We start from the raw sequence: 27,766 nt of genomic DNA, 5'->3' as shown, positions 1-27,766 counted from the left end.
CGCTTTTGCAGGTCATCCACTAGGTTTTACAGTTTACAATAATTGTTTTGAGAAATGCACTAACTGTTGTGCAAATGTTAAGAGTGATGTGAGAAAACCAAAGTGATTGAGAAAAACTGTAAATGAGATCTCTTCAGTACCGTGTTCCTCCGCCGGGGGGCAGCAGCTGCTTCCGCTCCGTCTGTTGATCTCCGCCGGTAGAAGAAGCGGCTGCACCGTGCTGCTGTGCAGACCATAATACATCCAGGAGACCGAGCTGTTGCAGACCGAGCTGCGCTGTAAATCACATTATTCCGTTAAATCTCCGCTCGGTAGCTCCGCTCTCACCGGGAACCACCGGGAACCAGGGACCGACCCACCGACCGCTGCGTGGCCGCCGAGCAGCGTCTCTCTGCGGGGGGAGGATGTACCGCGGCCGGGGAGGCTACCCGCCGCCGAGGCCCCAGAGGCCTTACCCCGCTGCGGACTACCGGGAGGACCGCAGCCGGCCCAGAGCGCCCTACCACGGCTACCACGACCACCACGACCACCAGCCGCCCCCCGACCCCTACCGCCGCTCCCCGCCCAGGAGGGGCTACCCTTCCCCGGGGGCCGCGGGCCGCAGGGCCGCCGACCTCTGGCCCGGAGCTCCGCCCAGAGAGGTGAGCTCTGCCCGGGGTAACAGGTCTGAATGGTGTCGGTGTGTGTGTGTGTGTGTGTTGGTGATGCATGTACACAAACACACACAGCACAAACACACAGACACACACAACACTGTGAGCTGTTTTAACGGAGAAACACACACCGGAAGTGAAGTGCCCTTGTTATTGTCTGGAGGAAACACGTTCCGTTGTTCATTCATTGATACGAGACTCTGTTCACCAATCTGACGAGTTATCTTTTGTTTCAACTGTTTACACAGGGTATCCGCGGGGTCTTGAAAAGTATTAAAAGGTGATAAATCAATTTGGGGAAAATTAAGACCCTTAAAATGTATTAAAAAGTATTTTCATGACTTTATAAAGTCTTCAATTTTGAAGGTATTTTTTCTGAATTAGCTGTCCAAGAGTTTGAGTCCTAAAAAACAATGTAAAAGCATGTGAATTTATTCATTTTTAAAAAACAAAGATGAACCGGTACATTTTTTTTTTTGATAAACTTTGCCTTTGATTTATTATCCCAGCCTATTTTGAATTGTGTTGTATCATAGCGGTCTAGAGTCTTTATCACAAACTAAAACTGTTAAGTTAAAAGTGTCACTGATGTAAATGTTACAGCTTGAAGCGGTGGTGAGGTGTTGAAAAATATTGAGAAGGTTTTGAAAAAGTCTTAAAAAGGTATTAAAATTAACTTCAAGATTCCTGTATAAACCCTGTTACAGTGAAAACAAAGATTTAAATGTGACATCAAACAAGTTTTAATAAACATTGGACTTTTTTCTACAAATTGGGAACTTTGAAAACCGCGAAAACGCAACGGGAGAGAGAGAAACAGAAAGAAACAGAGAGATCAGAGCGTTGCACCGAGAGACTCTGATCTGCAGGTTAAACACACACAGCTCACCTGTGTTGTGTTGTGTTGTGTTGTGTTGTGTTGTGTTGTGTTGTGTGTGTTTGTGTAGCCTACATGCATCACCAACACACACCGACACCACTCAGACTAGTTAAAAGAATAGTTCACTCAAAATTGAAATGTCCCTCATTATCTCCTCCCCCTCATGTGGACTAAGGGCTGGGAGAAGTTTCAGAGTCCTCCGTGGCTTCTCTGAGTTACAGGGGGTCTCGGCGTAGCAGTGCATGTCCATATAACGGTTGCTAATGGATACCAACTGTCTTCATAACAAAAAGACACACCAAAAATCATCCAAATACCTCCATAGTGCTCGTCTGTAATGTCCCTCTTGTATTGAAGCCCCAACATGAGAAATTGTTCCGAAAAAAATTAAATAAGTCTATATTTCAAGCTTGTTTGTAGCGGAAGCTTCTCTTCCTGGTCCGTCCAAATCTCGTGAGATTTGCGCCGGCATCAGTGCGATTAGCGAGACTGCAAACAAGCTTAAAATATAGACTTATTTAATTTTTTTCAGAACAATTTCTCATGTCGGGGCTTCAATACCAGAGGGACATTACATACGAGCAGCATGGAGGTATCTGGATGTTTTTTGGTGTGTCTTTTTGTTACGAAGACAGTTGGTATCCATTAGCAACCGTCATATGGACATGCACTGCTACGCCGAGACCCCCTGTAACTCAGAGAAGCCACGGAGGACTCTGAAACTTCTCCCAGCCCTAAATTTAAATTTTGGGTGAACTATTCTTTTAACTAGTCTGAGTGGTGTCGGTGTGTGTTGGTGATGCATGTACACAAACACACACACACAACACAGGTGAGCTGTGTGTGTTTTACCTGCAGAACAGAAAGCTGAAGCTGCTTCTCTTACCGGTGCAACCCGCTCTGATCTCTCTGTTTCTTTCTGTTTCTCTCTCTCCCGTTGCGTTTTCGCGGTTTTCAAAGTTCCTGATTTGTAGAAAAAAGTCCAAAGTTTATTAAACGTGTTTAACGTCACATTTAAATCTTTGTTTTCACTGAGAAGACTTGAAACAAAAGATCAGTCGTCTCGTATCAATGAATGAACAACGGAACGTGTTTCCTCCAGACAATAACACTAAACTTCAACGATAGGAGGGTTGGAGATCTGTTTATGAAGCATTGTTTTTAACTGAAATGCTTGAAATCCTCCTCACAGCCCCATTTAAACCAAGTAGTTAAATTATATTTCACGGAAAATGAAAAAGGTCAGTTACCTGTGAAACGGACAATCCTGTAAAAACAATCAACAGTCAATTAGATTGTGATGTGTCAATCAAACTGCCATCAAATCCAGTTTCTTTCGTTCCTTTAAACACATACCAGGGTTTCTGCTATGTACATGAACACAGCAGCGGCACAACCGGTTGATATGATAAATAATAAACCTTGTTAAAGGGATAGTTTAACGTTTTGACAATTTTCCCCATTGCCATAACCCCTATAGTCACAGCAGTAGGTTCGTTACCTTTAATTGTCGGTGCAAGCTGTTTTTAGAACGGTGGAGCAGAGCCGTGAGCTGCTCAGAGCTACGCTACGGAGGCTCATTATGGGATTTCTTGGTTTCTAACTCATCAAATACACAATCCAACAACTCCACAACGCTCTGGTGGACAAGTTGTGAGCTGCACATTCACCACGCTATGAGATAATAACACAACGTTACCACACAGAGTTGTTGTAGAGTTTTCCTGTCCTGAGGCAGCTGTTTTTCCAGCAAGGAGTCTCTTTTTCGGCACAACACCAGCTTTGCATTTCCCAAGAAAACAAAATAGCTTGCACCAACAATTACAGGTAATGAACCCACCCATAAGGCTGTAGGGATTATGGCAATGGGCGAATTTGCCAAAATGTTGAAATATCCCTTTTTAAGTGTAATCCCAATGTGAGCGACGCAGCTTTCTCTCTGGTACTGGGACTTCACCTCAATGTGGATTCAACATGAAGCTGATGTTGTGTTTCATATCTGTTGCAGAGGTCTCGGTCTCCATCTCCGTCGCCTCGTGGGTCCGTTCCCCTCGACCACAACCTGGTCATCACCGTCGGCAACGAGCTGACCGGACCGAAGGGAGCGTCTGGCTCCGCCCCTTCACATCATCACGACAGGTGAGCATGAAAACAAAGAAGCAGCTCGACCCGTTAAAGGTCCCGTATTATGAAAAACAGGTTTTTTTCTGTGGGGTATTGCACAAAAGTAGAATAAAGAAATCCAGGATAACTGAGTAAGCGCGGCTTGACCTAGTCTGGTCGGAGCATCCTGGTTTAGTTGGCTCAGGTGACCCACCTCTTTAAAAAAAAAAAAAAAAGCACCGCTGCCTTAAAGCTCAGAGAGAGGCAGTGGACAACTGCAGACTGATTGAATAATCCAAAACTATAATCACAGTTCAAGTTCCTTTCACAAACCAACAGTTGTGCACTTTGCCTAAATGATGAGCAGTGGAAGTTGATTCATCGCACAAATTCCTTATAATCTGAAGTACATAACAAGTAATACAAGTTCATACAGCAAAAGTGGCCAAAAGTTCAACAGGTGAAAATGAATTACCGCTAAATATAAAAACATCATGCAGTCTGCTGCTTCAATAAATTGCTGATAACAATGTTCACATGAGGTGTATAAATTATTTGGAAGGTGGTTGCTCACAGTCACTCAATTTTATTCTCATTTTCTTACCTCAACCAATATTTAGGCCAATATATTAACATTTTATAAAAAATAAAAATAAATCTATGTGCCATTTTTACTCCACTGCTTTTTATGAGAAGCCAGTGATGTATAGCTACTAGTGGTCATAAAATATCATAGATGGACACAGATTTGTAAATGTATTTAGTTTGTTTAGAAATCAGGCCAATATGTAGCTACATAAGAACATGGAATAACTGTCTGAAACACGTTGATTTCTGATCAGAGTGACTGCTGACTTGACAGATAAAGACTAAGCCTGGCTGTTATTATGGTCTGGAGCAGGCTAGCTGCAGAGAATAAATCACCATAGTAACTTGACCAGGATAGATTTAACCTGCTTTTGAACAACCGACTTGAGGCTAAATTCAGCAGGATAACCAACATATCCCGGCTTCATCCCTGATCTAGGTTTTGTGCAACACCCCTCTGGTCTCTACATACATAAACTGATCCTCCCTGAGCCGACCAACTCCTAGAATGAGGAAAGCAAACGGGTCCCGATCCGATATATATATCTAAATGTACAGTTCAGATTAACTGCCGACGGGGTCGCTGGTCAGATTCTTCTGGAGGAAGACCAGCTGGTCCACATGTTGTGCCGTGTTAACAGCGCTAAAGCCAGAATTAAATTAACGATGCTAATTTCTGTTAGCCCGTCTATGGCGTTTTACATTATACGTTAGCATTAAGCTAGCGGGCTTTATGCTTTGTTGTTGTGACACTGGCTGTGTGTTTTGAACGTTGTTTCAAACTATGTGGGTTTGATTAAACATCTTTGATGCTTAAATATTGCTGCTTAATATATTGCTTTACTCCTCTTTTTATTTTATGTGCCATTTTTACTGTAAGGCAGGCTATAATCTTCAATTTGGAGTGACAAATAAAACCTTGAAGCAAGAAGATTTTGCCTTTTGTTTGACATTGATGGAGGCTACATACAGTAATTCAATAACAGTTGTAAATAAGGTTTATTTTTTAATATTTTACAGTTCAAAAGTCCTAAGCTCACTACTGTCTGTCCCATAGAAGAACATGACGTCTATTTCTACGGCTGCAGTGCACAGCAAGAAACTGAGCTAAATTGATGAAATACCGACCAGTTTTAAGTCATAAAGTGGTAATAATCTTTGCCGTGTACAGTCACCATGTTACTTAAAGGTGCAGCACAGAAACAGCTTGTCCTCAGCAGAGCTCATTGGAGCGACTTTTAGACAGCCGACATTCAGGACCACGGATCAGTTTGGGGCGATACATTTAATACAGTTTAGTTGGACGTCTGACAGCTGAGTGAAATTGAGTAAAAAGAGTATAATATGGCACCTTTAAAGACCCCCTAAACCAAAAATGCACTTTTTAAAATGATTAACATTTGAAACCTGACGTGAGCTTCGTGTTTTGACATCACCTTTCTGTCTCCCTTGCCCCTGACGCGCACCGCCGTTACCTAGCAACCCTGACCAGGCAGTTATGCATATTAATAGGAGAAGAATTTTTCAAGGAGGGAGAAATAATAATGGACGTGTTTTTAGTGTCTTGGAGAGTTATTTTAAACAACTTTGTGTAGGTAAGCAATTTTTATCAAAGAATAGTCGTAGCAGAGCATTTTTACAAATTTTAAAATGCCTCTTTAGGGGATCTTTAAGTTTTGATCATCGCTGTGTAAATGTTTGACCTTACGCTGTGTTACCTTTTTGTCACACTGCTAAGTATTTGGGACACATCATCACTGATGATTTGTGTGATGATGAGGATATGTACAGGCAACGGTGTATTTTATATACACAAGCCAATGTGCTGAAACGTACATTTTTCTGGTGTTCTAATGATGTTAAAATGAGTCTCTTCAGAGCTTACTGTACCCCCCTTTATACTGCCCCCTTGTGGGTTAAGTTCAAAAAGACAAGCATTCGCAAACTTCAGGTTGCCTATAACGACTGCCTACGAATTTTGATGGGAAAACCCAGGTGGTGCAGTGTGAGTGAGTTATTCTGTCAAGTGCGTGTAAATACTTTTCATGCTCTGTTGCGGAAATTGATGTATAAATTCATCTGTTGACTGAATGACACACAAGATTCTGTCTTAATGCTGTTGATCAATCCTGGACTCAGTGCTGTGAGGTACCAGTCAGCCATGTGGAAACACTGGTATGACTGTCTCTTTTAAATTTGTATGTGTGTTTGTTTTTTTAATGGACCTTGAGTCTAATAATAAAGTCTATCTATCTATCTATCTGTCCCATCAGAGAGTACCCGGCTCGGCCCGAGTACGAGCGCAGCCGCAGCCGAGGCCGCAGTCAGAACCGCAGTCCGGACCGCAGCCGGGCCAAGAGTCGCGGCCGGAGTAAGAGCCGTCCTCGCAGCCAGAGCCGCAGCCCGGACCGCAGCCGCGCTAAGAGCCGCGGCCGCAGTAAGAGCCGCAGTCCAGACCGCAGCCGCGCCAAGAGCCGCGGCCGCGGTAAGAGCCGCAGCCCGGACCGCAGCCGCGCCAAGAGCAGAGGCCGCAGCCCGGACCGCAGCCGCGCTAAGAGCCGCGGCCGCAGCAAGAGCCGCCACCAGAGCCGCTCCAGGTCCAAGTCCCGATCCAGGTCCAGGTCTAGAGGCCGCAGCAGAGGGAGGAGCCGCGGCCGCAGCTTCAGCAAGTCGGCCGGTCACGCCCGCAGTAAGAGCCGGCCGAGGAGCCGCAGCCGCAGCCGCAGCCGCAGTCGCAGCCGCAGCAGCTCGAGCTCGAGCGGCGGCGGCGGCGACATGTCGAGGAGAGACTTCAAAGAGCTGAAGATGGCGCGGCGCCGCAAGGAGCTGGAGGAGATGCTGGGCCAGCCCACCAAGTCCATCCTCAAGAAACGCAACGACTCCGACGACTCACCGTCGCTACGGGTACGACATCCACCGACTCCGACCTTTGACGGCTCCTATTAGCGCTGAGCTAATACGCCAACATTTTTCTTTGTGTCTTGCCTCACTCCCGAGTCCATGACCAGCAGATAGACACCATCCTTTCCACTGTGCGTGCAGTAACAAGGGAGATAGAGCCGTATCGCCGTAATTAGCTTAGCTCAAACACTGGAAGTGTATAGGTAGTGTTAGCCTGCCTCCACCTAAAGTCGTTAATTAGCTTAACTCAAACGCTGGAAGTGTATAGGTAGTGTTAGCCTGCCTCCTACCTAAAGTTGCTAATTAGCTTAGCTCAAACCCTGGAAGTGTATAGGTAGTGTTAGCCTGCCTCCACCTAAAGTCGCTAATTAGCTTAGCTCAAACGCTGGAAGTGTATAGGTAGTGTTAGCCTGCCTCCACCTAAAGTCGCTAATTAGCTTAGCTCAAACACTGGAAGTGTATGGGTAGTGTTAGCCTGCCTCCACCTAAAGTCGCTAATTAGCTTAGCTCAAACACTGGAAGTGTATGGGTAGTGTTAGCCTGCCTCCTACCTGAGCTGAAATCAGCAGTCAGAAGCTGATTTCATTTTAGCTCTAAACTCTGTAAATATTTCACTTTATCCACATTTCAAACATGTTTAGGTGAGAAAGTAGCCGTTTAGATCAGCAGTGTGTCGTTAATTTGTCTAAATACCAGCTGTTTACTATTTTGTTCGGACGAATTCGGCGCTACTCAAGCTAGCCGTTGTGACCAACGCACTTCCGGTTACTTTCACAAAATAAAACACCCGTTGCCCTTTACATACAGAAAACCATGACGATAGAATTTGTGCTTTTACTTTGAAATAGGAAGCTAACCTACCCTCGATGTAGCTAGCTTGAACCAAAATAAAGCGTCTTTGCTTGAACCCTCCGTTTTGACCGATCTGGTCCCGTTAGCGGCATTTGACCGCTCAAGATGCCTTACCGGAGAGTTTTGTCAGCTCTGAGATGAAGATCGGCCCGCCGGTTTCCCTTTAGAGTTGCTGAAGAGTTTCTCTAATGACTTTAGGTGGAGGCAGGCTAACGCTACCTATACACTTCCAGTGTTTGAGCTAAGCTAATTAGCGACTTTAGGTGGAGGCAGGCTAACACTACCCATACACTTCCAGTGTTTGAGCTAAGCTAATTAGCGACTTTAGGTAGGAGGCAGGCTAACACTACCTATACACTTCCAGTGTTTGAGCTAAGCTAATTAGAGACTTTAGGTGGAGGCAGGCTAACACTACCTATACACTTCCAGTGTTTGAGCTAAGCTAATTAGAGACTTTAGGTGGAGGCAGGCTAACACTACCCATACACTTCCAGTGTTTGAGCTAAGCTAATTAGAGACTTTAGGTGGAGGCAGGCTAACACTACCCATACACTTCCAGCGTTTGAGCTAAGCTAATTAGAGACTTTAGGTGGAGGCAGGCTAACACTACCCATACACTTCCAGTGTTTGAGCTAAGCTAATTACGGCGATACGGCTCTATCTCCCTTGTTACTGCACGCACAGTGGAAAGGATGGTGTCTATCTGCTGGTCATGGACTCGGGAGTGAGGCGAGACACGAAAAAAAGAAAAGTTGGCATATCCCTTTAAAGGGTTCTAACGAGTGTGTGTGTTTCAGGGCGTCGACTCCCCTCGAGGCTTCGACGGCGCCAACTACTCGCGCGTGGCCGACCAGCTGCTTCAGGCCGTCAAGGGCATGGAGCCGCACACGGTGGCGTCCATGTTGGCGGAGCTGCGGTCCGACCCCCACATGGCCCGCCGCGCCGGCCTCGACGACGAGATCAAGGAGATCCTGAGCCTGCTGGGGGAGGCGGGGGCGGGGGGGCACAAGGCTCCCACGGCGGCGAGGCCCGTGGACGACATCGACGACGAGGAGAAGTTCCTGTACGGAGACTCTGAGGAGCCGACGACGACGACGGCGCCGGTGTCGGTGTCTGAGCCGCCGCGGCACCACGGACTGGACCTTTATCAAGGTAGGGTATCCGCGTGGTCTTAAGTATTAAAAGGTGATAAATCAATTTTGGGAAAATTAAGACCCTTAAAAAGTATTAATAAGTCTTCTCACGACTTTATAAAGTCTTACATTTTGAAGGTATTTTTTCTGAATTAGCTGTCCAAGAGTTTGAGTCCTAAAAAACATCATGAAAGTGTGTGAATTTATTCATTTTATTAAAAAACAAAGATGAACCGGTACATAAAAAAGAAAAGAAGATTGTTGTTTTTGTTTTTTGAGAGTGGAGCAATGTTTTTTTTTTTTTTTTTTATAAACTTTGCCTTTTATTTATTATCCCAGCCTATTTTGAATTCTGTTGTATCATAGTGGTCTAGAGTCTTTATCACAAACTAAAACTGTTACGTTAAAAGTGTCACTGATGTAAATGGTTACAGCTTGAAGTGGCGGTGAGGTGTTGAAAAATATTGAGAAGGTCTTGAAAAAGTCTTAAAAAGGTTTTAGAATTAACTTCAAGATTCCTGTATTTACCCTGTTTATGTAGACGTGACGGAGGAGACGCTGTACGGCGACTACCACCACCACCACCACGCCGCCGCCGCCGCCGGCCCCCAGGGCTACGGCCTCGCCCCCCCGGCGCCGCCGCCGCGCCTCCCCGTGGCCGCCTCGGAGGACGCTCGCTACGTGAGCCGGCCCGGCGACCAGAACATCACGGTCCAGGTGGCGAACGCACCGCTCGCCGTTGCCGTGCCACCCGGCACCGAGCCGCTGGACGACGGCGAGCGCCAGGCGCTGGAGGAGTACGAGCAGATCCAGGACCTGCTGAAGACCATCGGCCTCGACCTCGGCGTCAACGAGATCAGCAAGATGGCCGCCAGGTAGGGACGCACATTTTGATTTTTTTTATAACTGATTATTAAAGGTGTTAGCTACAAGTTTAATTCCTCCTGGCCAGTAGCTCTCGCTCCAACCTTCCGTTTTACTAGTTGCCAGTTACAGCAGTTACACATGACATCAACGTTCAAATGCTGTTGCCACAGAGATCATTCCATGCCGACGTTGCCAATGTAACCAGATGTAAATATTTATATATTTCGGACCCGCCAAAATTTATTAAACAATTATTTATATACTATTTTTAAAAAATTCAGTAAAATTAATACTTTTATTCTGCACCCCTCTAGACATTCTGTGGATGCATTATTTTTGAAAAATGTATCCTTTTGATGAAAAAGTTGTAGCTATAACTTTTAACCGTTAACCGATAAGATTAAGACGCTCGCGGTGCACGGCAAAAAAGCGCCGTAGTTACAGGTGATTCACATCTATGTCTGCGTAGCTACATTTATTGTCTGACCTTCCTTCATGGGGGCTGCTGCACATACTGTCAGTCCTCCTGTGAAACTTTTAGCCACTAAATATGACTGAAGGCAGTGAACTCTGCACGTGTCGACACGCCCCCATGAGTTGACGACATAAGGAGCTAATAAAATAAATAAATAAATAACCTATAGTATTAATCAGTCAAAGTTCTTGTTATCGGTTAACGGTTAAACGGTTAATCATGTGCCTCCCTAAATAAAATAAATAAATAACCGATAGTATTAATCAGTCAAAGTTCTTGTTATCGGTTAAACGGTTAATCATGTGCCTCCCTAAATGAAATAAATATTAATCAGTCAAAGTTCTTGTTATCGGTTAAACGGTTAATCATGTGCCTCCCTAAATAAAATAAATAAATAACCGATAGTATTAATCAGTCAAAGTTCTTATCAATTAACGGTTAATCATGTGCCTCCCTAAATAAAATAAATAAATAACCGATAGTATTAATCAGTCAAAGTTCTTGTTATCGGTTAAACGGTTAATCATGTGCCTCCCTAAATAAAATAAATAAATAACCGATAGTATTAATCAGTCAAAGTTCTTGTTATCGGTTAAACGGTTAATCATGTGCCTCCCTAAATAAAATAAATAAATAACCGATAGTATTAATCAGTCAAAGTTCTTGTTATCGGTTAAACGGTTAATCATGTGCCTCCATCCCTACCACCAGGACCAAGGAGCGTCTCCATGGCAGCAAGCCGCCGCCCAAGACGCCCACACGGCGCCGGCGCTACTCCTCCGGCAGCTCGGACAGCCGCGGCCGCAGGAGGCGTAGCCGCAGCGGCAGCAGCAGCAGCAGCAGCAGCAGCAGGGGGGGCAGCAGGGGGGCTCAGAGGGATGGCGGCTGGAGCAGCGACGACAGCGGCAGCAGCAAACCGGTTCCATCCAGATCCTCCAGAGACGTCAGGGAGATGAAGGTTGACCCGCCACCGCCGCTGCACCCAGAGCCCCCGCCCCCGCTGGCCCCCCCGCAGCAGCAGCAGCAACAAGCCCCCCCCGACCCCAGCACCCTGCCCCCCCCTCACCCCATCCCCCCTCCCTACCCCCCCCCGGGCCACGGCCTCATGGCGCCCAGCTACCCGCCGCCGGGCTACGGCCAGTACGGCGGCTTCATGCCCTACCTGCCCCCCCAGCAGTGGCCCCCGCCCATGTACCCGCCGCCCCGCATGGCCCCGCCCCCCCACACCCCCCCGGAAGAGTTCCCCCCCCCCACGCTGCCCTACAAACAGCCCTACGACAAGCCGCCGCCGGAGCCCGGGGTCAAAGGTCAGTCTGACGGTCAGCAGCTGTTAGAGTAGAGCCGAAACAATTAATCGATTATTAAAGGTTCAGTCTGGAGTTTGGTGCCCAAAAATTACCATTAGACTTCTTAATCGTCTTAATCGACTATGGGCTTCTAGTCCTGTGTGGTGGGGGCTTCTAGTCCTGTGTGGTGGGGGCTGTGTCTGCCTGTATTTTGGTCTTTTGCTCTGTTTTGTTGTGCACGTGGACGTTTCTGGGTGGAGCTAGAGAGTCGCCAGAGAGCATAGATATCTATGGCGGGAGAGTCGATGTTTTCTCTCCAGCCAATGACGGAGCTCAGGTGAAGCCACGAGGCTCAGGGCTGCTAGCTGCACTAGCTGTCTCTGATGCTAACGAGTGCTAGCAGCTAGCACGTCTCTCTCTCTCTCAGCAGCAGCAGTTGTCATGACAACAAAGAAAAATAAATACAGTCTGAGTGAAGCTCTGGAGCCGCGGACCGATTCCCTACCGTCACTGACACTGGTAACAAGTATGAGGACCGTTGTGGTGAGCTAGCTCGATGCTAACTTCGGCTAGCGGTAGCGGTTAGCATCCAGCCGCTAACACCGTCTTCCCAGCTAGCTCACCACAACGACATAACAACATAACACCGGAGGCTCCCGGTGTTGGTGACGGTCGGCTATCGGCCCACGGCTCCAGAGCTTCACTCAGACTGAATTTATTTTACTTTGTTGTCATGACAACGGCTGCTGTCTGGGAGCAGGAAGCTACACAGCTTAGCCCCAGAGGAAGAGCTGAGTTTCAATGTTTTGTTTACAAACTGCAACGAACAAAACTCCAGACCCTACCTTTAAGTTAATCGTCAACTAGTTTGGTAATCAAATTATCAGTTTGAGTAGTTTTTAAAGGGTTAGTTCAACATTTAGTCAAATTGGCCCATTGCCATAATCCCTATAGTCATAGCAGTAGGTTCGTTACCTTTAATTGTCGGTGCAATTGACCAAACAACTAATCGATTAATCGTTTAAAGAATCGACAGATTCATCGATAATGAAAGTTACCGTGAGTTGCAGCCCTAAGGTCACAGGTGTGAGACTCACCTGGATTTTATTCATTTCTTCTTTAGCAGCGATGATGAAAGACACGGAGAAGGGAAAACTCAGCAGTCACGACCGCAAAGTGTCGGACGAGCAGAACAACGAGAGCCAGAAGCAGAAGGTGAGACGGCTGGAGAGGAGGGGGGGCGAGGGGAGGGGGGGTGGTTCAGGTGAGGGGGGACAGGTGAGCTCAACTCCTCCTCTGCTCTGTGTCTTCAGGTCCTGGAGGAGCGAGAGAAGCTGAAGCAGGAGCGGGAGATCAGGATGAAGAAGAAGGAATACCTGATGAAGGAGCTGGAGAGACTCAGGAAGCAGCAAGGTGAGTCATGGTGAATAGTTCACCAAAAACTGAAATCCAGTCATTATTGACTCCCCCTCATGCTGATGAATACTCTGGAGTAGTTTTTTATTCCTCAAAGGTCATCTGGAGACCCGGGAGGCCGGTTCCTAGTCCAACCAAAACTTTATATGAGAGTAATACTGTAGGGACTGACACAAAAATATAACATAAACATAAAACTACACAACAACCATTTAATATTCCTCCACACTGCTCGTCGACTGCAATCCAAGTGTCCTGAAGGGAGATAGTCCAGAGTTTACTGGAAACAACATTAATTTGGGCCAGGCAAATTCAATCCAGGACTGTTTGGGCTGTAAAAATGTCCTAAATGTTCTTCCTGGTCGGCGGGGAGAGGAGTGCACAAAGTCATTACATATTAAGTAGGTTCGGTCGCTCGTCAAATCTTATTATTTCTCAGAATTATATGAGAATGGAAAAATGCTGAGTTTTTAACCCTGTTGGGTTTCTCTTACATTTTAATGTATCATCAGATTATTAATAGCATTTTAAAGGGACAATGAGGAGTTTCTATTTGGTTATAAAAAAGTCTGATATTAATGTGGATGAATCTACGTTACCACTTGTTAATGGTCCATTTTAGATAAATCTATGGTTTTGTCTCTATGGTTATTTTGTTATTATTAGTGGTGGTGGAAATGCTGGGCGAGCCGACCAGCGTTTCTTTACTTTCGGTTTCGTGGCGAGTCATGAGAATAACGCCGCCGTATGAATCTCCGTTTATGGTGGGAACTACGACGGTATGTGATCGTCTTCCAACCTCTGACTTTAATTCTTGATGAATGAAAACATGAGTCTGTCTTGCGCCGGTCAAAGAATTTCACGGTGCGGAGGCTCATAAATGTAGTGAGAAAACACTTTGCTTTTACAAAACTCCTCATTGTCCCTTTAACTTAGACAAAGAAATGTGCAAAAGTTCCAGAAAGGTAAGAATAGCTTTAAAGTCTGATTGATTGATTGACGTCAGAGAAATAGATGGCTACGTGGCAGTGGGAGGTGTGAGCCCAGAGCGAGGCCGAGCCGCTGTTGATCCGGTGGTGCCGTGTGTTGTCAGGGATGCAAACAGCGGCCGAAAAGCGAAACTCGCTTTTTTCATGACCAATTAGGTGACTTGTGTGAATCGTTCAGACCCGAAGAGTTTTTGTTTTTGGGAGGGGGGGGGGTCTCAGCGTCTCAGCTGGGGTCAGTAAAATGTTTTTCTAACAGGCTGACAGTGACAATCACGTGAAACTGAGACGAACCCATTCATGGTCTCTGATTATACTGATAACAGCCGACCTCCAATGTAGACGCGCGACATGCACGCACGTTACCCAAAGCGACGCGTAGCCGCGTGCAGTCGGTGCGACGGAAGGAAGCCCTAAGTGGAAAGACGTCGCCTCCGCCATGTAGAATGTGTTCAATTCAAAAAGTGAAACTAACACATTATATATATGTCCACTACACACTGAATGAAACATCCCATGTCTTTATTTATTCAGTTTATTTTAATAGTAATAATTATGACTAACATTCAGTGAAGACCTAAAATTCAGTATCTCCAAAATGGAAATATTGCAAAGGATCTTTTTTTAAAAAGCATTTTTAATATAGAAATGTTGGCCTTCTGAAAACTATGTCCATCTATATGCACTCAATACTTGGTTGGGGTTGAACTACTGGAAATGGACTTTTCTGTCATATTGTTAATGGTGAGCCCCCCCCCCCCCCGCCAGACAATTCCTCTCTTTTTTGGTCCTGACCCGTTTGCATCCCTGGTTGTCTCCAGGTGAGCTGCTGAGGAAGAAGCGGCGGGAGAAGGGGGGGCACAAGGACCCCCTGCTGGGGGAGATCGGCCGTCTGCAGGAGGAGGTGATGACCCAGATCTCCAGCCTGCGCCGCGAGCACGAGGACGCCGAGAAGAAACGCACCGAGATCGACGCCGTGGCGCTCATCCTGGGCCTCAGCCCGTCAGACCGCCCCCGCCGGCCCAGCAAGGTTTCTGTTTGGGACCTAATTCCCTTGTTTTATGTGTTTCGTCTTGTTCTTTCTCTTCAATGTTGTAGTCTATGTGCCCTAGTGTCTTTCTCCCATGTTTTTAGTCCATGTGTTGTGTGTTTGTCTTCCTTGTTTTAAATCCATGTTGTCTACCATCAAATAGGACCACAATGGAAACAAGCCTTTGGGCTTCATTGTGTTTTCATCCTTTTGAACACTTGTCTAATGTTGTTCAATAAAGTTTTCAATTCAATTCAATTCAAAAGGCCGGCGAGGACCGGGACCGGGACCGGGACCGCGAGGGGGAGGGGCCATCGCCAAGGGCAACGCCAACGCCGCCGCCGGAGAAGAAGAAGAAGAAGCAGCAGGAAGTGGCGGTGGAGCGAAGCCCTGAGGCGGCGAGCAGCTCCACGCTAAAGGTACAAACACCGTCAGAGGAGGTAACACGGCCGCCGCTGGTCCTCGTAGCTAGGGAACCGGGTCGTCATGGAGATTACTGACGCGTCTGTCGACTTCATCGGTTTATTGATGTTTATTAAAAACTATAACTACGGTAGATGACCCTTTAGTAGCCCCGGGTGTTTAGAAGAACCAGGTGTGTATTTGCAACAGGCTACAATTTATTTTTGCAATGAGCAGCACCAGACCATCATGCACAGAACAAGGAGGTCACCATAGCAACACTGGAACAAAACTACTTTTTTCCCCCGACGCATCTTTATTGACATCAGACAATAAATACAAAGACAGTTTGTCTGTGTAACCGCGACACAGGAGCTGATCAGAGCAGCCAATCAGATCAGTGTTATGAACGATAACGGAGGGGGGGGTCGATCGCGGTCATTTCAACACTGTACATTAGCGCATTTATCTACAGTATATCCCTATATCCCTCAGTCTAGCGCGCCTGTGTGTTTGTGTGTGTGTGTGTGTGTGTCTGTGTGCGCCTGAATGCGAGAGAGAGAGCGAGAGGAGGGGCTGACTGACAGAAGAGGTGAGAGCCGGTGAAGCGCTGTTATAAGAAACTTTTGTTTTCTGTGCAAGACAATAGAGAATGTGAAGTTACTTCACGCCGTGGGACGTTGGGCGCCATCTTTGGAGGATCGCGGATGTAAACACTTGCTCGTCTCCCTAAAAAAAGTTCCCCAAAGTCTCTTCAAAGTAATCATGGTGGGACAGTACTGCTGCGTAAAAAAATGCCACAGTAGTATATGCACTAATACCAAAAACGAGATAGTTCACGATGTCTGGATCAGTCAGTGGAGGGAGGAAATATGGGTCTTAATAAGTTGTAGTTTTTCTGTGTACCTTGTTTCTCGTTAAATTTGAGTTTATCATTATACGTTCCTCCTTCGTTTCCCTTCCCCTTCTCCATTTCTTTTTTTTATTTTATTTTTGTCCGTCTTCCTCATCTCTTTTTCTTTCTCTTTTACTTCTTGCTCGTTTTCCTCCGTTTTCCCCACTCTCTGTTTACGTTTGCGTTCCTCCAAAGATGGCGCCGACGTCCCACAACGCCAAAGCGGCGTGACGTCAGCTTCACATTCTCTATAAACACTTAATCGCCCGGGCGTTTAATTGAACCGGCGTTTATTATGCCAAATGAGCTCGGACCCCGGCGGCTGTTAGAGTACAGGCGCGTATTTGCACGCGGGCGACTATTTGGTCATCTACGGTATAAACTATAAACTAAACTATAAACAGTTTTCTTGTCTGTAACAACATCTCTGTCCTGGGTGAGGGATCCCTCCTCTGTTGCTCACCCTGAGCTTTCTCCTGGTTTTCCCTGTTAAAAGGGTTTTCCATGGAGTTTTTCCTCAGTGGATGTGAGGGTCTAAGGACAGAGGATGTTGTTATTATGGGATGTAAAGCCCTTTGAGACAAACTGGTGTAGGGATGTCACGATCATACATTTTCTTGGTACGATTATTGTCAAAGAAATAATCACGGTATTACGATTATCACGATTATTCTGCATTAATTCATTTCACAACACTATGAATGTGTAAAATCAAAGTTAGTCAAAATATAATTACATTACTCATTGTTTACACAAAATATTTCAAGTATCTATTAATATATGACCAATTATTAACCCCCCAGGAGAAGTGTTTGAAATATTCAGGTCATAAATTGTCATCTATACCAAATGTTATGTTTATTTTAATCGTTTTTTTGTTTTATTTTGTGTGTTTTTTTTAAATACAAATGACACACTAACATTTCAATTTCTACCAATTCAATGTTACGTTAAATAAATGGACCAGTATCGGTGCATTTACCGTCATTTTGGAGCACATCTGCCGATATGGTTCCGACATCATCTATTTTGGGAAGTGGCGGTATTTAGGAACCTTTACGATTAAATAATTGTGGCGTTTAATACCGCGATTAATTGTGAAAACAAGTAATCGTGACATCCCTAGACTGGTGGTAAAAAACGGGCTATACAAATAAAATTGCCTTGCCTTATTAAAGCAGAAGTAAGTGGTCCGGTGGTTTTGGCTAATGCTGCGTTCCAGGCAGGCTTTTGAAATCGTAAATTACAGCTTCATGTCACGACTTACGACTTTGTAGCGTTCCAGACAACCCACTCGTGTTTCTCCGACCTGTTTTACCTGTGAAAGTCACTATAACGGCCACTCGTAACTTCTGACCCGTGAACTCGTACCAGATCGAACTGGTACCACTTCACAGGTCGGAAAAACACGAGTTACGAGTTGCCTTGAACGCACCGTAACGTCTTGTCAGCCGACGGAGTTAGCAGCCCCCGCCCTCGTCATGGATCTATTGGTCCTCGTCCCTACGTCGCCACATTCAGGCGCATCCCTTGGCTGCACACACAGAGAGGACTGCCCCTTTATGCCGTTCTCTCTCCTCATTGGATAAAGGTTGTAGGATACAAGGAAAGTTTTCTCCTGGGCTCAGAGCAGAGCAGAGTGACTGACAGACCCGTGTTTCAGACCAAACACTCTATAGAAGTGATTGCTGTCGGAAGATACAACTATTTAAGACTTATATCACTTACTTCTGCTTTAACTATAATGAACGTTTCCATGTCGACACAGTTTAGAAGTTGATGCTTTGTAAACATTTGTTTGTTTGTAAACCGTCGCTGCGTCACACGAGTGTCGAGTCTGGAGTTGTGATGTCGTCGTAGTCTGAATGAGGGAAACAACAGGTAACAGGTAAAGTTGGATCGTTGAACGTAAAGATGTTGGTCTGTGGTCGTTGAGGCGGTTCGGTCCCGTTCAGCTTTAACCTGCACGTCGTTCAGCAGCAGGATTCAGACGTGAAGTAAAAGTCCGTTAGTCGACTGTGACTCAGATCTCGAAGCGTTTGCGTTTCTTCTAAAAAAATAAATAAAACTGTGGTTGGACTTTTTTTACCGAAGCGCTCGGACCTCGACGCTGTGAAGGTGAGAAACTTCTTCATTTGCAGAGTTTGAGTTTTGCAGCTGCAGCTTGTTGTTGCTCTGAACGTGTCGGTGACCGAGCTGCGCCCTCTTCACTCTCCTCCATCTTTGTTTTTCCAGCAGAAGAAGACCTCCTCCTCTTCCTCCTCCTCCTCCTCTTCATCAGCAGCAGCAGCAGCAGCGCCGCCGCCACCGCCGCCGTGCGTGAAGCCGCCGCTCAGCGATCCACCTCCGTCGACGCCGCCGCCCGAGCCGTTTGAATACTACGACGCTGGAAACCACTGGTGCAAAAACTGTAACGTCACCTCTGGTTCCATGTTTGATTTTTTCACGCACTTGCACAGCAAAACGCACCGGAAGGTTTGTTCCTGTTCCTTTCTCCAGTTTTTACAGCAGAAATATCTCAAACATCTCTCTCTCTGTGTGCATTAAAGGTAGATAGTTCACCCAAAATTTAAATTGCACTCATTAGCCTATCTCCTCCCCCTCATGTGGACTAAGGGCTGGGAGAAGTTTCAGAGTCCTCCGTCCCTTCTCTGAGTTACAGGGGGTCTCGGCGTAGCAGTGCATGTCCATATGACGGTTGCAAATGGATACCAACTGTCTTCGTAACAAAAAGACACACCAAAAAACATCCAGATACCTCCATGCTGCTCGTATGTAATGTCCGTCTTGTATTGAAGCCCCGAAATGCGAAATTGTTCCGGCAAAAAATTTAAAAAAGTCTATATTTCAAGCTTGTTTGTAGCGGAAGCTTCTCGGAGCTCTTCTCGAACTTCCACTACAAACAAGCTTGAAAAATAGACTTTTTCGGGACAATTTCTCATGTCGGGGCTTCAATACAAGACGGACATTACATACGAGCAGCATGGAGGTATTTGGATGTTTTTTGGTGTGTCTTTTTGTTACGAAGACAGTTGGTATCCATTAGCAACCGTCATATGGACATGCACTGCTACGCCGAGACCCCCTGTAACTCAGAGAAGCCACGGAGGACTCTGAAACTTCTCCCAGCCCTTAGTCCACATGAGGGGGAGGAGGAGATAATGAGTGAAATTTCAATTTTGGGTGAACTTATCCCTTTAAGATTCACACCCCTTGTCTGCATCCGACCACGTCACACGTCCTTTTCCTCTCCTGTCTCAGACTCTGGACCCGTACGAGCGGCCCTGGGCCCCCTCCGCCGCCACCAAGCCGGCCAAGAACATGAACATGCCGCCGGAGGAGAAGCTGACCAAACCGGCCAAAGGTACTGGTTTCCGCTCCACCCGGGTCCAGTTCTCTGAGCTCGACCCCCTCACTCATTCAGCTTCTCTCTCCGCTGTCTGAAACCTCTGAATGTTGTTAGACGTCTTCTGCCTCCAGGTGTTCGGCCGAGTCTGGATCTGCCTTTCTGTCTCTTAAATCAAAGTTACAAAGTGACAAAGTGACAAAGACTGAAAGACTCGCGGGACCGGACGAGACTCCGCCCACTCCTCCGATGTCAAGTCAATCATGTGTTTTCATGTCTCATCATCTCTCAGTCCAAAGGCTGTAAAAACGTATCGACTATATCGCTATAGTTGGTAACCTGTGGGGAAAGTGCTGCAGTTTCAACGAGCAGCTGCTGCACTTCAACGAGCAGCTGCTGCACTTCTCCACCCGTTACAGCTGTTCACCATCTATTTACTCACATATTTATATATATATATTTATTGCAATGAGCCGCCACCTGTCTGACCCTGTGCTGTCCTGACAGGTACTGAACATGAAGGCGTCCAGCAGGTAAACATGATTGACAGGTATCTGGTCTGGGCCCGAGGCTCTAAGCTGCGACTGCTGTGTGTGTGTGTGTTGCTGCAGGGTCGGAGTTCCTGCTGCCCGTCAGAGGCTTCTTCTGCCTGCTGTGTCAGGACTTCTTCGGAGACGCCATCTGTGCAGAGGAGCACGTGACCCGGCACGCCCACAACGAGAAGTACAAGGTATCTGATGAGGGAGGAAAGAAGAACAAGAGCTCACACACACACAGACACACATGGCAGAAAGAGGAGGAGTTATAAAGTCAGCGTGTTAGAGGCGCGGTTCACTCATGTGATCGCATGAAAATAAGAGGTTTAGGCTCAATCCCATTTCTCTTTTTTACCCCTCGCCCCTTGAAACGGAGCTACAAGGAGTAGGGTTGAAAGTCAACCCCTACGAATTGGGACACCCCTTCAACAATCACATACGTCATCACGTAGTCAGCAGATGCGGCGAGCTTTTGCCAGAAATCCAATCGCCTTGTACCATAACTTAATAAAATAAAATAAAACTTAATGCAGACTGATCGGTTCATTGTAAAACATTATTTATTTTTGTAAATGTGGTGATAAAAGTACGTGTAGGCTACGGAGCCCAGAGGCTGCGCTGCTCTCCTATCCAAGAATACACATGAAGCTTAACTTTTCATTCAAACAAACAATGCTACTGCCACAATTTCATTAATGAGACCAACATTTATCTCCTAAGAAGAATTAACGTAATAAGCCGGTAGTAAACCTCTAAAAACCTGCGGGTAAGTTAATTAGCGATCGTTTTCTCCCCCGGGATGACGACGTAGTTTGGCCGGCGGAGCAGCGCTGCAGGCCGGCTGCTGCCTCTGTGAGGAACCGCTTCCTCCTGGAGCTTCACTTCTCCGAAAAAACGTCAGAGCAAACTTCTAACCCGCCGTCATTTGGGTAAACTAACCGCACATTTGGGACCTAAACAGCTACTTTCTCGCATGAAAAAATATTAAAACTTAATAAAGTGACGTAATAACAGCGCTACAGCAAGAAAAAGAAAACAGCTTTTCGTTTTACAGCTACCGCTGCCGGCTGCCGCAAGATGCATTCTGGGAAACTTTTCCTACCTCTCCGTTTGAAGTGTGCCTCTGAAAAATCTCAGTTTGAAGGCGTATGTAGCCCCACTACTTCCCCCTCTGTCCTAACGGGAATTGGGACACCCCTACCCCTACACGTGAACACACAAAACGGAGGTGTAGGGGTAAGTGGTAGGGCCAAGGGGTGAAATGGGATTGGGCCTTAGCTTCAGGCCTCGTCCACACGGAAACGGAGCTTCCAAGTTCGAGTTTTTTTTTGTACGTCCACCAGGCCTGTGTGTGGCGCTGTAACGCTGCAGTACGTCCACCGCCATTTCCATCTGGCCAAAACGATAAAGAACGTATAGAGATTCACTGAAACTCGTGTCGGTGTGGACGGGCTCAGCAGTGTGTCTTCGTTACTCTGAACCACAGGCTGTGTTCGAAACCACATACTTTGCTACTACTCATACTAACTCTGACGTCATTTTGAGTATGCAAATGCGATGGCAGCTACACTGGATTCGCCAGAATGTTGAGTATGAGCATGAGGAGCTACTCGCACTCAAATGATCCAAGATGCAACGTAACGTGACGTCACGGATCGTCTTTTCCTTGCCGCGAACAGGGAAAAAAATAAACCAAACAGGACAACAGAAATGTTTTCATGCTGCATCCTGTTATTACGTCACTTCATTAAGTTTTAATATGTTTTCATGCGAGAAAGTAACTGTTTAGATCCCCAATGTGCGGTTAGTTTATCCAAACGACGGCTGTTTAGAATGTTTTTCGGAGAAGTGAAGCTCCAGGTCCGAGCAGTGACCGCGGTCTGCAGAGCTGCTCGGCCGGCCAACCTCCGTCGTCATCCCGGGGGAGAAAACCATCGCTAATTAACTCACCCGCAGGTTTTTAGAGGTTTACCACCGGCTGGTTAAACTCTTTTTAGGAGATAAATGTTGGTCTCATTGATGAAATCTAACAATTGTGGCAGTAGCAGAAGTTGTCCATGGTTGGACAGAAGAGCAGCGCTGCCTCGGGGTCTGTAGCCTACGCACAGAAAACATCACATTTACATCAATAAATAAATGTTTTACAATGAACTGGGCCGATCTTAAGGCATAACGGTCAAATGCCGTTAACGGGACGAGAGCAGTCAAAACGGCGGTTTCAAGCTAGCTACATCGAGGGTAGGTTCGCTTCCTGTTCTCAAAGTAAAAGCACCAATTCTATCGTTATGGTTTTCTGTATAATAGGGGCAATGGGCGTTTTTATTTTGTGAAAGTAAGCGGTGAATGTTCAGAGTGGATTCACTGATACATTAATATAATATACGATCCAGTTCCTGGTCTCAAAAGGCCAGAGCAGGTCAATGTTCCCCTTAAAGTTACTGATACACAAACACAGTTTCTACTTGTCTGTCGTCTGTTTGAGGCTTTAGTGGGAGGATATCATGTATCGAGTGTTCATACGTCTTATTAACAGATTCTTGTCTTGTTCTGTTTTGATGCCAGAAACAAATATATGAAAATCCAATGTACGAACAGAGGAGGAACCTGGACCGCCAGGCAGGACTGTCCTCGGAGACGAGCGGCAAGAAACGCAAACACGAGGAGGAAGAGAAAGGCGGCAAAGACAAGGAGGAAAAGAGCAAACATAAGAAGGAGAAAAAGGATAAGGAGAAAAAGAAGGAGGAGGACGATGCTCCCCAGAAGGAGGAGAAATGGAAGGTTAAAAAGGAGGAAGAGGAGGACAGGCTAAAACGAAGCAAGACAGTGGAGGACGTTAAAAGTGCCAAAAGCCTGGTGGAGGAGGAGTGGCCTTCTCACAGCAAGAAAGACGAGGACGAAACTTATAAATACGGTAAAAAGGATGAAAAGTACCACTACGGCAAAGAGGACGAGGATCGGAGCGACCGATACAAATACAGCAAAGAGGAGGATTTTCGGTACCGCCATCGCAGAGAAGACGAGGATCGGCCCAAATATGGCGCAAGAGATGATGAGGACAAGTATAAATACAACAAATACTCAGATTTCAGACCTAAATATGACAGAGAACGAGATGAAGGGAAGCCTCGGGCTCAGAAGGAAGCATTTAAAAAGCCCCAGATGGGCAAACCGGTGGGGAAACCCGAGGTCGTTAAACCCGAACCTCCGCCGAAGCCCTACGACCCCCCCAAGGTCTTCTGTGGACCCAGTCCGGCCATGAGGGCCAAGCTCCGCAAACAGAGCGCAGAGGCGGGCAAACCGGTCCCCATGTGCCCGAGCACCTCGTTCGGAAAGTTCACGTGGAAGAAGAAGGAGAACGTGCTGGCGAAGGTGGCCGAGAAAGTGGCCGCCGAGTTCATCAAGGAGGACGAGGCGGCCGCGCGGCAGCAGCAGCTGCACACCTCCGTGGAGGATTCCTTCGCAAAGTCGATGGCCGTCGCTAAAGAGATCGCCAGTAAGCTGGGGGGGCAGCCGACCATGCCGCCGCCTCCCTGGGTGTCCAACGGCGCCAACCGGGGCAGGATCAGGCCCAACCTCCCGGCCCCGGCTGCGGTGATGAGGAAGTCAACCATGATGGGGAAACCCGCTCCTCTCAACACCTTCCTCTCTATGAAACCACCACAGAACGTCAATACGCCCCCAGCCTTCTCCGAGGGACTCACAAAGGCCCTGAATGCTCACGTGGTGGGGCAGGACGCAAAAAAGGTGCCGCCAGTTGGTGAATCTGCAATATTCAACGTTATGCCTCCCCCAACAAGGCTCTTTGCGGCTAAAGACCCACCTCCCGTGTCTAAACCAGCGCCTTTAGAGGCTAAAGCTCCACCTCCCGTGTCTAAACTAGTTCCTTTAGAGGCTAAAGCTCCACCTCCCGTGTCTAAACTTGTTCCTTTAGAGGCTAAAGCGCCACCTCCCGTGTCTAAACTAGTTCCTTTAGAGGCCAAAGCGCCACCTCCCATGTCTAAACCAGGGCCTTTAGAGGCTAAAGCGCCACCTCCTCTGTTTAAACCGCCACCATTTGCGGTTCAACTTGCTCCTCCGCTGTCCTTCCCTAACCCTGCACCACCGGTTTCTAAACCGGCTTCGGTCGAGGTGAAGCCGCCGGCGCCGCCTGCAGCCAAACCCACGCCACCAGCAATGATAAAGATAGTGTCCGACGTGGCAGCTCCCGGCGTCCCGGAGAGTGAGCAGACTCGGACGGTATTCGTCAAGCCCCCCCCTTTCATGAAGATGAGCGAGGGAGGGGGTCAGAGGTCCGAGAAGCTGAAGAGTAACCTGGCTGCAGCCAAAGCCCAGGAGTTGTTCGGCATCTTCTACAGCAGCCAGACCCAGTCCGGTGCCTCGTCCATCACCAAACCGCCGACCGAGTCTCGACCCGAACAAGCCAACAAGACGGCAATGGCACTCCCGCCCCCACAGGCACCCAAACCGCAACCTCAGGCCCCACAGGCGCCCAAACCACAACCTCAGCCCGCACAAGCACCTAAACCACAACCACAGCCTCAGCCCCCAGCCCAAACTCAACCTCAGCCCCCAGTCCAAGTCCACACAGAACCAGAACCAGAACCAGAACCACATCCGGACTCAAACAGTTCTCCATCAGCTCCACAGTCCCAGCCAGAGATTCAGATTGCCTCCGTGTGGTCCATGCAGTCGACGCCAGCCCCCCCCACCACCACCCCTGAGACTAAGACTTCACCAGCAGCTCCAAAACCAAAACCGACTCCCCAACCTCGGTCAGAAGAACCTCCAAGTGGGCCTCAAAACCGGGCCCCAAGTCCAGAACCCGAGTTACAAATGGCCCCGCAACCTGATCCAGAACCAACAACTCCTCCTCGATCTCAGTCGCGACCCCTCACACCACCTCCTCCCCAAACCCCGACGGAGTTGCAGTCCAGACCCGAACCAGACCACGACACTCAGTCCCACCCGGACTCAGCTCCAGAACCAGAACCAGAACCTGAACCCAAACCGGGCCCCAAAACCAGAGGCAGGAGAGCCTCCCCAGCCGCCCACCCCATCCGACAGACCCGATCCCAAACCAGATACCAGACCCGACGGCAGCAGCGGCAGCAGAACCAGTCTGAACCCGAACCCGAACCCGAACTCGAACCCGAGCCTGCATCTGACCCGACTTCGGGAGGCGACTCTGAACCGGCCGGCGCCGACCCGAAGGGGCCGGACGGGTCGGACCCCGGGTCTGGGTCTGGGTCTGGGCCGCACCCGGAGGAGGGGGCTTCCAGCAACGACACGACGGAGATCACCACGGAAACCCTGGGCCTCCCCTCGGACATGACGTCTCTGGACTTCGACTACGATTTTAACTTTGAGTAGGAACTGAACTGAACTGAACTGAACTGAACAGACTACGAGACGCGGCTGTGAGTTGAGTTGACGAGGGTGTGGAGTTCTTCAGAACCACTCGTTCGCTCATTCGAATGTTCAGAAGATCGAAAAACAGTCGTTGAGTAACTTACCGGACTTAGAAGGCAGCTGAAAAGGCTCGAGACTTTTTAAAACACTGACCTTCACCTGTCTTTAGAGAGCCGGCCCACCTTTTCTGAAACCCGGTGGTTCGGTCATCTCCAGAGATCGATCCTCCTGAAGGTTTCATGTCTGGAGCAGAACCAGAACGAAGCTGCTGGTGTCGGTTCATCTTCTCAGTATCATTGGCAAATAATCTCCCTGAAGATACAAACCCAACAAAATTTGATTTGTCCTGCTAAGAGTTATCACCAGTGTTGTTGTAGTCTAGAAATAAATCCACAGAAAAGATAAGGATCATTAGTTGTTCGTTAGGATGACGGATTCATTGTTCACTTAAGTTTTTGAGCAGAAATGTGAAATATTTTTTATAAATATTCTGCTTGTTTTCATTTTTTCTTGTATTAGAAAATGTGATGGTTTTAGGTTTTGGACAGTTGGATAGATAGTTCCTCTGGTTCAGTGTTTGCAGGTCTAGACTCTGATGAGAGGTAAAAAAAAATAAGACTTTAAGTTGTGTAAGAAAAACAGAAAACTATCAGTAAATACTCCAAATCCAGTTTCTTCTTTGCCTTTTTTGGGCATCTCAGATTAAATCATCTGTGGAGAAAGTCGTTTCGTCACACGCCTCAGAGCTTCAGATAATGATGCATTAATGGGTCACAAGTAAAAAAAAAAAGGTTGGGACCACTGATCCAAAGGTTCATGACACAATTAAAAATTAGAAAATTAGTCACATTTTCTTATTTTCTTAATAATTACTGGAGAGTTGATCCAATAATCACTGTTGTGCTGAGCAGGTTATGATCCTCTGTCTTGTTGCAGAGTTGACCTGCTCCATTATTAGCTGGATATAGACTCGGCGTTGGTTTTAGCTCTTCAGAGGAGTTCCCGTTCATCACACCAACAGAAACGACTCCATCTTGGTCTCTTCTGGTTCTGTAATAAGAAAAACAAAACAAAAAACAGGTTTCTTAAAACGTTGGGCCTGTTCCTCTAAAGATCTCACTCTGTCACGTCCTCACAGATGAGTGACGAACTGTTTCGCTGTCGGCCGCTTCCTCTTGTTGTCTGTTGGAGTTTCTCCTCCTCTTTTTAGTTTTTTTTTCCTTTGTCGACCAGTCAGTCAGACTTTCGGCTGCTGACGTCGAACTAAACTCGAGCATGGACCAATGAAGCGCCCGGGTGGTTTCAGAGCTGCAGCCGTGTTGTTCACGTGTTCCCTGAAGGTCCATGATCTGGTTTCTTGTATAAATCTGCACCACGTTTTTCTCCCTGTGTTGTGTTGGAGACACTGATCTGAGGTCAGAATAGAAACAAACTGCTTGTCCTGTTAAATCTGTTGCTTTATGTAAAGTTTTAATAAAAGTTAGTGGAGGAAAAAAAACAAAACAGGCAGAAGAGTCTTTGTTATTCAAAGTTACTTTACTAAACAATCATTTAGTTTATTAAACACAACTGTTGTTTCCTTTACTGAAGGACTCGCTCCACTTCATCCCATCAACTCAAACATCATCAATAACAACACACTCGTCTGCTTTTAAATGTCCGACCACATTTTAATGCAGCCAAGAAAGAAATGAACCAGGACAGAAGCAGAACTCAAACACATGAGTCTAAAGATGTAAAAAAAAAAGTTTAGACTTTTTCAGACTGTTGTAATTTAAATGTTTTTTTACAAAGGTTATTTTTTACTTAGATGAATCTTTTTTTGATTTTCCACGAGTTAAATGTTCATCATGTCTCCAGGTGAAACAGACTTGAATTACCTCAGCAGGTGTTTGTTCAGTTTTCCTTTAAGCTATGTCGACCATGTTCCAGGTCCAAACTGGCAACACAGTGGTGGGAAAAAAGTTTCAGACAGCCCGTGTATTTGTGAAATATTGCACTAAGAATC

The 27,766-nt window shown here is 46.9% G+C and overlaps 1 protein-coding gene across 1 annotated transcript; it reads left to right on the top strand.

The window, feature by feature from the left end:
* The first annotated feature begins 200 nt into the window (after window positions 1–200).
* znf318 (zinc finger protein 318) lies at window positions 201–27,372 on the top strand. The gene is made up of 14 exons (XM_085799132.1): window positions 201–641; window positions 3,542–3,672; window positions 6,498–7,128; window positions 8,775–9,129; window positions 9,652–9,985; window positions 11,164–11,759; window positions 12,865–12,953; window positions 13,052–13,151; window positions 14,962–15,170; window positions 15,437–15,589; window positions 18,706–18,942; window positions 19,729–19,831; window positions 20,425–20,543; window positions 22,912–27,372. The coding sequence occupies exons 1-14, from the start codon at window positions 405–407 to the stop codon at window positions 25,717–25,719; spliced, it is 6,102 nt and encodes a 2,033-aa protein (XP_085655258.1). The 5' UTR covers window positions 201–404; the 3' UTR covers window positions 25,720–27,372.
* Window positions 27,373–27,766: the final 394 nt, after the last annotated feature.

This window comes from Trachurus japonicus, chromosome 15, assembly GCF_045865225.1.
Source record: "Trachurus japonicus isolate A0001 chromosome 15, Traja_1.0".
Taxonomy (NCBI): Eukaryota; Metazoa; Chordata; class Actinopteri; order Carangiformes; family Carangidae; genus Trachurus; species Trachurus japonicus.
This window is presented reverse-complemented; position numbering and strand designations above follow the sequence as displayed.

Coding starts and splice junctions, on each gene's coding strand:
- znf318 (XM_085799132.1), top strand. CDS start 405: ATGTACCGCGGCCGGGGAGGCTACCCGCCGCCGAGGCCCCAGAGGCCT. Junction 9,986..11,163: donor ATCAGCAAGATGGCCGCCAG/GTAGGGACGCAC, acceptor CCCTACCACCAG/GACCAAGGAGCGTCTCCATG. Junction 20,544..22,911: donor CCCACAACGAGAAGTACAAG/GTATCTGATGAG, acceptor TTTTGATGCCAG/AAACAAATATATGAAAATCC.